At 45.3% G+C, this 10,899-nt stretch overlaps 1 protein-coding gene across 1 annotated transcript; it reads left to right on the top strand.

The window, feature by feature from the left end:
* The first annotated feature begins 3,374 nt into the window (after window positions 1-3,374).
* Window positions 3,375-10,449, top strand: MED10 (mediator complex subunit 10). Its single transcript, XM_045848117.1, has 4 exons — window positions 3,375-3,570; window positions 4,680-4,763; window positions 7,711-7,813; window positions 9,880-10,449. The coding sequence occupies exons 1-4, from the start codon at window positions 3,449-3,451 to the stop codon at window positions 9,976-9,978; spliced, it is 408 nt and encodes a 135-aa protein (XP_045704073.1). The 5' UTR covers window positions 3,375-3,448; the 3' UTR covers window positions 9,979-10,449.
* Window positions 10,450-10,899: the final 450 nt, after the last annotated feature.

Here is a 10,899-nt window from a genome sequence, read left to right as displayed (position 1 = left end):
CACAATGAGGTGAGAAATCCCCAAAAGCCTGCAGAGAGACTGAAATGGAGGGGAACAGTGCTCTCCAGCCTACAGTTCAGCTGAGCTCCTAGCTGGCATCCACTATCAACATGGCAGCCAAGTGAGTCAGCCACCTTGCAAGCAGATCCTCCAGCTCCAGTGAAGCCACCCCCACTGATGTGACAAGGAGCAGAGACACAAACTGTGAATGCCATGCACAGCCCACATTGCAGATTTGGGAGCAAATAAGAGGGTTGTGATTGTTTTAGTTTTAGGGAGGTTTGCTATGTAACAATAGATAGCTGACACATGTTATTTGATTCAATTTGCTCATGTTCTATTTAGGACTTTTGCATCTACTTGCAGAAAAAAGATTGGACTATATTTTCCTTTTTTCCCCCCCTGTTTTTCACTGTCTTTGTCTGCTTTTCACACCAAAGTTATACAACCCTTAAAAAATGACCTGGTATGTGTTCCCTTTTTTCCCCTAGTCTCTGAAAGCATCTACGTAAGTTTGAAATTATTTTCTCCTTTAATGTTTGATTAAAATAAGCCAACCTAAGGTAAAAAGCTGTCAGAGTTTGATGCTTTTCATTTCTTTAAAGGATTTTTGTCTAGTGGCCAGTTTATTAAAAAGTTAGGATCTGTTCTGATTTTCTATGATTTCTTAAGTTAATTTTTCATAGTTTCCTAGAAACTTGTCCACATCCTTCAAGCTTTCAAAATATGAACAAATTTCACTGCAACTGAATTATATTTTCTCATTCATTTATAATGTTGTTTATTCTCTCTCTCTGCCTTCCTGATGAGACTTGATAAAAGTATGCATATTTGGATTTTCAACAGTTAGGTTTCCTTTATGTTGGGAACCGCCCTGACTGGTATCAGAAGCTGTAACCCCGCCTAGGCTAAGGCTAAGGGAACGCCCTTGGAACCGTAAGCCAGCAAGGAGACAAAAGCTTATCTCCCTGGCAGAAGCGCTGCTTCTGCTGCTTTATTCAAACTGAACCCCAAAGCTTGGTCGGTTAGCCAAAGATGGGTAAGATTCCCCAAGGGGGGAATGACCTAAGACAGGCAAGATCACTTGGGAGGCCCCCCAAAAGAAGGACTTTGGGGGCTGCAGCAAAAGGGGGTGATAGACCCTCGCTCCTCAGCTTTGACATAGCCTGAGTTCTCATCATCTGGGAGAAAATCCCCTTATCTCTTGGTTGCCTTAGTTCCCTTGCTCCACCTAAGCCTGAAACAATGACAGGGTGGTGCAGCTCTGTGCTGAAACGGGGGGATTCCCTGGGTGATCAGGCCTAAGCAAGAATATGTAAATTACTGTGAAACCTTCTTTGTTTAGAATGCTCTCAGCTGAATGAGAAGGGTCCAAGGAGGAGGTTAGTTTGCTCCTCACAGTCTTACAGCTCTTTGACCCTGACTCAAAATAGACCTGCAGAGTTCCTTGTTTTCTATGGTTCCTTACTTCCCCCTAATGAGTACTGTACTTTACCTGAATTATTATGCAAAATGAGCCCAGTAAAAGCAGGTTTGGACGGTAAATTGGTGTGCTCCCCACTAGAGGGGGTGGCCATTCTGTCCCTACTTCTCCACAGAAACTAGTCTGTCTCTGTGCATGTTTTTTCTTGCATGTTTTTCGTCGAGCCATCCGCAGTGTTCCGTGATCACTGCTGCCTGGTGACCCACGCATCACCTTTACTTTTCATTTTTTCTAACTTCTAATTCTAACTGAAAAAGCTGATGTTCATGCTGCCTGTCACTACCAAACCCAATAAGCAGAGACAAGGATTGAATCTTTATAGGCGCTTTATTCAGATGGTCAGAGATCTGGGAAGACAGTGGGTTTGTACCCTAACAGACCACCTTACATTCCATTTTAAAATGACCCTTTTTGTAAGGAGAACAAAGTGTTGGTGAGGGCTTTGGAATTCAGGGAAAAGTTAATCGGATTAAAAAGCTGCAGCATTCTTGTCCTGGGCATTAGTCATCTCACCCTGGAGTACAATGGCTCAGATACCATCTTGAACTGCTTGCAGCCCTCCTGAGGCATAAAGGTGGAACTACTTTGGTCTCCTGGAGTCAGGGTGAGTCATACTTTCAGTCCCTGGAACAATAGCGTTTATGGGCATTGATTACTAAGCTTATTAGCTACTACCTAAACTAAAATCTTCCAACTTTCAAGTCCCCCATCATAATGAATATAGAAAGAAAACTAGTGAAGCTTTTTAAAAATCAATCTATGTCTTTACTTTCATTATTCCTTTCCACAGGGTCCAGCACAAATAACACCTCTTTTTTTCATTACAAAATCTTTTATTGCCAAATCTTAAGCATATAATTCTGTAACATAACAGTATCACACTCCAGCTCACCGTATGACATTTTAGGTGGAATGTTCAAATTGCTGTCCATCTTGTGTAAGACGTTTATGTACCCGACCACCACACCCAAGCCAGCCTTACTTCTGCCAGACCCTGTATACGATTGCTGAGCTTGTGATTTCTCTCTTGCTCCTTTTTTTTTCTTTTTGAGTTGAAACCCCAGCTTTTTATTTCCAGACTATCATCCCTCAAAGTATCACTTTAGAAATAAAGCTGAACTTTGATAGGAAGTGTTTATCATTCAGTTCCAAATATTTCACGGTTTCCCCTTTAACTAGGGAAACTATGTATCAACCAAATTGCGACATTTTGACAGTGAGTAAAAGGGAGTGCTATTAATAATTACATCAGGATGATAAGTATAAATGGGGTCTTACCCATACAAATTCAGATGTATGTACACCCAAGAAATGCAGAGAACGATTGATCTTGAAGATGGCTTAAGTGGGGGCGGGGGGGGGGGGCAAGGTTTCAGGTCTTTTCCGCTTTCATTACACTTTTTTTCTGTATTGTTTTAATTGATTGCAATGAATACCTATAATTTGTATGTCCAGACAAAAAAGTCATTCTAATCGTGGGTCTGAGCAACTCTCTGCAAGCCCTGGCTGCTGTGCTTTTCCCCTTTTCCTGGCGTTACCTCCTCTAACCTCAGGTAGCTGTCATGTCTGATTTTCCTGAATGTTATGGACGTGAACAGAGGCTCAGGGACAAGAGAACTTGTTCAGGGGCAGAAAGGCAGAGCAAGGTCTTGCAGATTCTCACCACCCGTCCTTTACGGCCCCTGGCAAGCGGGGGAGTCCTGACGACTGACATCTGGCTGCTCCGCCCATCTATACCGCTTAGGGTTGCAAGGCGGGGCCAACCTAAATCCCGCCCCTTCCCATGTTCAGGCCCCGCCCACTAGGCGCTCCAGAACCTGGGATTTGCCCGCAACGGCCAGACCCGCCCACCTTCTAGTCCCTGCTCCTCCTGCTTCCAGAGGAAACGGAAGTGGTAGTGGGCCCAGGCGGAAGCAGGAAGCGGTGGAGTGGGGCCACTCCCGTGGCGGTGCAGACCGTAGGGCCATGGCGGAGAAGTTCGACCACCTGGAGGAGCACCTGGAGAAGTTCGTGGAGAATATCCGGCAGCTCGGCATCATCGTCAGCGACTTCCAGCCCAGCAGCCAGGCTGGGCTCAACCAAAAACTGTAAGTGGCGGCCAGATGTCGCCCGCGTTTCCGTGGGGCCGGCCGGGCAGCGTTCGTTCAGGGAGCCGGTATGGGAACGGGGATGGGGAACTGGGATAGGGAAGCCGGGGCCGGGCTTAGAGCCACATCCTATCTCCCGTCCTCCTCTGGACCTGGTCCTTCCCGGACTCCTCGCTCCCGGCTGTGCACTGAGGGCGGGCTTGCCGATGCCGTCAGTTGCCGGCCCGCCCCCTTCTCGCTTTGCCTTGCAGGCTCTTTTGGAAACGTTCTCATGCCAGACAAAACAGTTTCTGGTTAGGGGCCACATCCGAGGGAGCCATGCTTCATTATCTAAGTTTCTCCCTGGGCACCTCTGACGCCCTCCCGGAGTTTCCTCCTAATTCCCTGGGGAATTCAGAGCTTGTCGGTCCCCAGAGGGGAGGCGGGTTTCACTGGGAGCCCACGGAAATGGGCCTGGGAAGATGAGGGCTGCTGGCACCACCTGTTGCATAGGCTTGAATTTGGAGGAACTGGGGGAAGGGTCGGTGAGAAACGCCCTAGACCCTTTGTTAACTAGTATTTTTTGGTCAACATCGTTGTGCCAGCATAGTGCTAGGGCCTGGGATGGACAAAAGCAAACACAAATAGAATGCTCTGGAGAAGGGCTCACGGCTTTATAGGGAGCATAAGCATACAGTCCACGCTGCATACCCAGTGCTGGGGGACTAGCCCTGTGATTTAGGAAGGCTGCCCAGAGGGGCTGAAATTCAACCGGGCAGTGAGGGCCTTCTTAAGCTGGAGTCCACTGCCCCACAAACGAAATCATAATGCATCTCAGGGTAATTGTTTTTGAGAGAAGGTTTACATTTTTCATGACATTTTCAAGGGAGTTGGTTCCAGGCCTCCAACATTGGCAATTTCTAGTATAGAAAGCAAATCAACAAACATATGAGGTATTCTGTAATTTCAAACCCTTCCTTGGAGTTCTCTAGGTAACCAAAAAGTTATGAGCTATGTGTAAACCCTGTATGTGGAAGGAACACCTTTGTGGAGCCCCCGTTGGCCAGGTGTGTGGTGCTTACGGTGCCATGGAGTTAACCAAATGTCCCCATTTTTGCCTTTTTCCCCAGGAATTTTATTGTGACTGGCTTACAGGATATTGATAAGTGCAGACAGCAACTTCATGATATTACTGTACCTTTAGAAGTTTTTGAGTAAGTACCATTTCTGATATTCATTTGAGTATAATTTAGTTGTGGTGACTGCTTCAGTCACGGGTGTTTTACTGCCTGCTGTGTGGTAGGCACAGCCTCGGTGCTGGGAATATGCCAGTGAAGAACATGGACAAAGACACCTGCCGTCATAGAGTTTTTTGTTCTGGGAGGATTAACAATTTAAAAATATCTCAGATTTGTTGAAAAACTTACTTAAGAATAGAGGAGTATTAAATATGAAATATGAGAAAAATCATAGATTCTCAAAGTCCTGTTTAGATGGAAGGACAGCCACATAACTTCCCTTTTAATTTAAAAAAAAAGTGAGTCTTAAGTGGGTTATATTTTAAATTTTAAAAAGTTATAGCCAGAAACAACCTGAAAAGTAATCTGGTCTGGTATCTCCCATGCTGCCCTGGGACTGCTAGTTCTTGGAGGTGGGAATATAAAAAAAAAAAAGTTCTTAGGCCAAATAAGTTTGCGAAGGTTGTTCACAGTTTTCTGCAGGAGGGTATGTGTGTCTACTGTAGTCACAGCCCAGAGAATGCATCCAGGAAGTAAACCTACGTTTTTTTTAATCCAGGTTTCATCAGACTGGTTTGGTTGTCACACACCCCTGATTTCACAGGTGAAGGGACTGATAAGTGACTGCGGTGGGCTAGTTACTAGTCTGTGTCAGAGTGAAGACTAAAATCCTGGACTTGTCCTTCCTCAACCAGGGCCGTTTTCTCTGTGACAGTCAGCCTCTTCCTGGAGCTGACTCCAGTCGATTTGCAAGAGCGTGCTAGTACTTTTTGCAGTAAAACTGAAAGTGTAAACCATCAATTTCCTTGAAACAGTACAGTGGAACCTTGGTTCTCAAACTTAATTTGTTCTGGAAGGCTGTTTGAGAAGCATTTTTTTTTTTTTTTTTGAAAACTGAATCATTTTCTCCCATTAGAAATGCAGTATCAGCACGAAAGGGTTGTTGGGTCGAGAAATGGAGTTTTGTTCGACAACTGAGGCATTTTTTCTGTGAACAGCTTGGCCGAGAACCAAGTTGTTCCAGATGGGAAATGTTTGAGAACTGACCTTTGACTGTAAAGGGAAAGCTATTGTCATTTTCTATCCCAAAAGGTCAGAGATACAAGTCCAAGTGACAAGGGAGCTCAGCAGCTGTCCACAGAGACGGGACATTCATGCTGCAGTTTTCAGGGGCCCAGCTGCGTCGTCTGTTGGCCACGGTGTCATGTTTTCTCTGCATGTTCTCAGTTGGCCCCACTGAATTCTCTGGCTTCAGGTGTGCGTGAAGGTCTGTGTCTGGGTTGCAAGTCTGGACTCCTGGGTGATCATGCTGGCTTGTGGAGTGTGGGAAGGTGGAGGCTGCTTTGCCTTCCTCATCAGTGCTGTTCTGGCCATGAATGTGTGGGATGGGTTTATTGACAGGTAGTAAGATGATGGAGAAGGATTGCTGAAGGACAGCGGGGAATAGGGCTTTGGCCAGCTCAGCCCCAGCCCCAGCAGCTGGGCCAAAGGGACAGTGGAGACTCACCTGGGTATTGGCAATGAGGTTGCCTCTGGGCTCCAATGATCAGTGCTGCAAACTGTTGGTCATTTTTGCACAAGGTAGGGGCATCCTGGCTCGCAGTGGCTTTCTCAGCATGCACTTTCAGACACACTGACTGTTTTCTGTAACAGGGATAAAGATATCAGCCTGGGCCTTTCTGTCCAGCACTCCCTAACCTCACTGGGCAGGTGTGTTGGCAGAAGTGGGGTCAGCCTTTGGGTCCTGGAAGAAGATCCCAATCTGAGTAATACTGCTGTTGAATGGTGGTTTATTTAGGACACTTGAACCTGTAAGGTTTTTTGTTCTCTAGAAATGGATGGATTTTGTTTAGAATTAACCATAATTCTGCTTCCTTCATTCCATCATTTCAAGAACATTGCCATGCAATGGAATTTCTAGAACTTGTGATTTACTAATTTTTTTATCTGTCATGAAGGCTAGTTTCTATGCCATTAAGTAACTCAACAGTGCCTTTATCTAAAGTGATAGTTTTATTTAACTGAAGTATTAAAATACATAAATTGGACTTAGTGTGGTGGTGGTAGATTTTGTTTCTTTGTAATGAATAATTCAGTTTAGCTGAGTGATATGAAGGTCTTCATCAGGGTACAGAAGGAGACAGGTGGCCTACTGCTGGTAAGATGTGAATCTTCCTCTAGGCAGTGTGCTTAATGAAATCTTTGGGATAAGGAAGACATATTGGAAAAGTGTTGAAATTTTCAAGAAACAGTTTTATACTGTTTAGAAATAATTGGGGAGAATCTCTCTGTTTGGTTCAAGTTACTTAGGTTATTTCGTAACATACCCCTACTAAATAAGGGGGGAGGGAAGGAAAGCAGTGGAACAGTTTATAAAATAATGTTGGGTGAACAGGGCCTGGCTGTCCTGCTTGCAGCTCCCCGCCTCCCCCCCAGCAGCCTGAGGCTCCTCCACATAGGGTTCTCGAGGATGGGGGACTTGATGTGTAGGCGGCATCCTGGGGGGCTCTCCCTGGCTCCCCCATATTGATGTGCCTGAATCCCTTGCCTGAAGCCCTGGCCCACTTGTAGTTCTCATATATCAAGATCTTCCTGGCCTCACAGGTTGTTGTGAGGATCCAGGTGTAATGGCCATGAAGCCTTTGGGAAGCATGGATGCTGCAGATGTAGAGTGGTGGAGCTGTGGAGCTTGCTAGGTTTATAAGTGATCATTACTTGATTTTATGAGGCGTTCATATTATTACAAGTAATAAGAGATCACATCTATCCTTGTATAAATGAAGGAACCCTAATTTACCTGGTTTTTGGACACAGTTTCTTCTCAACAGGGCCATATGAAGTTATATACAGCTAGCCCCACCCCCACCCCCCAAGAATAGATATTAGCAAAGAGAGTGTTGAATTAGATGTTTCTTGTTTCCAGATATATAGATCAAGGTCGAAACCCACAGCTCTACACCAAAGAGTGCCTGGAGAGGGCCCTAGCGAAAAATGAACAAGTTAAAGGCAAGATTGACACGATGAAGGTAAGGCTCCTATAAACAGAAAATAATGTCACAGCATAAATCATTACAAAGCAAATTTGGCTGGTAGACTTTGTTATCCTTTTCCATGTTTGGTAAAACACCAGCTATCTTACAACATTACACAGTTGAGATTTCTGAATTGTGTGACATGTAGTAAACAGTTCAATATCAGCGGTGCCTTCTGTCGGGTCTTTTCCTATACTTGTGGCTCTTTGGTTAGGAGGGGTCTTGAATCTTCATTCATTCCCTTTTGCATCTCTGGTGGTGGTCTCCAGCTTCTGACTGCAGACCCCTTTGTACCATATCCCCTCGTCACTCCCTTCTCCACAGAGAACTTGCTCTGTTCCTGAGCTGTGATAGATCTAGAAAACTCCTTGCATCTATAGCACGAAACATGTTGTTTTTTTCTTTCTCTCAATTCACTCAAATGTCGTTCTGACTGGAGTGTGCATGGTTTGATTTTTCCTCTAATTGGACAGTGCCATCCCTTTTCTGGTCTCCCATTTCTGTCGGCCTCATACAAGGAGTCCTGCTGCCTCCCCACCTCCACTTCTCATTCTGGCCCAGCCATGCTGGTCTCGTTTCCATTTCTGGAGCTCACCAAACCCTCTCCTTCCTGTTTGTTCTCATGTGGTCTTTTTGTCTGGAGCTCTTATGTGCTCCCTTTGCACACTGCCTTTCCTTTGGGGTCACTGTATGTCACCTGCTCAGGGAGGCCTTGGGGACAAGCCTTTCCCAAGCCTCTTTCCTGAGTGCTGAGGAGGATTCCTCTTTTTTTCCCTTATTCTGTCTCTTTTTTGCAGCTTACACTCCAGGGTTGTGGGGCATGAGTGTTCCATTCCTGCTGATGTCCAGCACCCACGGGTGTGCTCAGTCAGTGTCTGATGTGACCTTTTAAGGTCAGAGGGTGTGAGGAGCATGAGAGAGACACTCAGGATCACAGCGACAGGCATCACATGTTGCCCTGCGGTTGCAGGGTTCCCAGTGTGCCCCTACGTGATCTGTGCTGGTGATAGGCAGCGTGCCCTGGAGGGGCGTTTGCTATAACTGTTAGTGTGGCTGTATTTCTCTTCTGTCAGTTGGAAGCTCAGTTGCTGTTGAATCAGTGTCACCCACAGCAAATAATGCAGCTTTAATGGGCAGTAAGCTGTGCTTATTTGGACTGTTTTTTGAGGGAGTTGGACTGTCCAGCAGAAATCTCCACATGAACAGGGTAGTGGTCCCTGAGAGTTCCGCTCGGTCCCGCCACACTTCTGTGCAACTCCAGTGCCTGTGGGTGATGCAGAGTTTTCCTGTTGGCAGTACTGTCTGGCAACTGTGGTTTGTCTTCAGTTTGCCATGGTTGTTGCTTGGTGTTATTCTCTCCAAGACCTGTGAAAGTCCCTGAGCAGTTACATGGCCTGCCTTTGTCCAGTGGGTGTGTATTGAAGGGTTGAAGTGCAGTCTCCTTTGAAAACATTCTTACCTGTGTAAGTATTATATCTGTGTATGCCCACAGTGCTTCTTTGTGTAGCTTATAAGAAAAGGTTTTGAGATGCCGATAGATAAGTATCTAGCTGCCTTTAAGATTGGCGTAAAACAATGTTATGCTGATAAATATGATCAGGAAGCCATGGCATTTGGGGTAGACAGGCTTCCAGGTGCTCTGAATGCTTTGATTGAGTTGTTTGCACACACAGTGAGATGTGGTTCAAGTTATTCATTGCTTCATTAAATATTATTTGAAGATTCCTGTTACGTGTGCTGTATACAAAAATCATTTTCACATGTGTGAATGGCTCCCTATAGGAGGACCTTTTATCACTTTGAAGCAAGAGGGAAGAAGTGTATTTGAACATGATTTCCTCCTTCCGCTAGTTCTTAATGTGCCTGTAACGTGGCTGCAAGTGTAGTTTGCAGCTGGTTCACCAAGCATCGCATCCATGGGTGGTGAGCAGGCAGCCCTGGGACGTGGGATTGCGTGAGGGTGACGTGGACTCCAGTCTTTGGAGGGCTCTGGGGGGTGTGCTCTTTAACTTGGGGGTGGGTCACAAGGCTATTTTGACAGTATACATTTTTCTTCTTAGAAATTTAAAAGCCTGTTGATTCAAGAACTTTCTAAAGTGTTTCCAGAAGACATGGCGAAATACCGAAGCATCCGAGGGGAGGACCACCCCCCTTCCTAACTTCATCCTCCCTCTGTCTGAAGATCCTTCTAGTCCTGTTTGCATCGCTGTGACCTTCAGGCAGCCTGTGCGTGAGTGTCCTCGGACGGTGGGGCCTAGAGGGCTTGCGGAGCTGTGCGCCCGCAGCCGCCCCTCGTTTTCAGACGGCTGGTGAGCTCAGGTCTCTGAGGATGATGATTTGATCCTTATGGCAGAATTGTTTTGAAAATACTTAATATGTTAGGTAAGGTAAAAGTTTTTAAAAATTCTACTTAATACACTGTTTGCCTACTTTTTTGTTCTATCTTATTATGGTGTCAAAGAAAGCTAAAAAATAAAATAAAACCAAAAAAATTGGTTTAATATGAGAAGTACTTGAATTGGTTTTATATTTTATATTTTCAAGTTTAGTGCATAAAGACTGCTCAGTGTAACTGTTTATATGGATTTCAATTAGACATAAGCATATAATAAAGTCTTCAAGTACTTGTATGACTTATTCCATGTAATTATTTCATAACACTTTTACAGCGTAGTACAATGTATCTTGTAAACAGTCAATTATTGCTTCCCCAGAGTGTGAGTAATATTCATAAAATTTATTCTCTAGGCAGTTAGGCAGGAAGAGCCAAAGCAAAATGCAGAATTCTGATTTCTTCACGGCCTGTTTCAGAGACAGCATATCAAATGCTGAAGAAGGCCGATCTAGGGACACTGTTGAAGAACATCCTGCAGACTGCTTACCGACCGCAGGGGGGTTCTGGTCAACTGCACTGTCGGACTCCGTGGGTCCTCACGGGCCTCGGGAGGCTGCCTGGCTTGTAAACTCGTGATGCTGTAGCATCTATGGGCCACACTGTGAGTCGCAGCCCTGGTGCATCGTTGCTCATGGGTAACTTGCAGGCCACTTGCATCAGCATAACCTAGACTTGTTTGTTAGAA

The sequence above is a fragment of the Phyllostomus hastatus genome, unplaced genomic scaffold (assembly GCF_019186645.2).
Source record: "Phyllostomus hastatus isolate PE091 unplaced genomic scaffold, TTU_PhHast_1.1 phas_contig_58, whole genome shotgun sequence".
NCBI lineage: Eukaryota > Metazoa > Chordata > Mammalia > Chiroptera > Phyllostomidae > Phyllostomus > Phyllostomus hastatus.
This window is presented reverse-complemented; position numbering and strand designations above follow the sequence as displayed.

Coding starts and splice junctions, on each gene's coding strand:
- MED10 (XM_045848117.1), top strand. CDS start 3,449: ATGGCGGAGAAGTTCGACCACCTGGAGGAGCACCTGGAGAAGTTCGTG. Junction 3,571..4,679: donor GCTGGGCTCAACCAAAAACT/GTAAGTGGCGGC, acceptor CTTTTTCCCCAG/GAATTTTATTGTGACTGGCT. Junction 7,814..9,879: donor GCAAGATTGACACGATGAAG/GTAAGGCTCCTA, acceptor TTTTCTTCTTAG/AAATTTAAAAGCCTGTTGAT.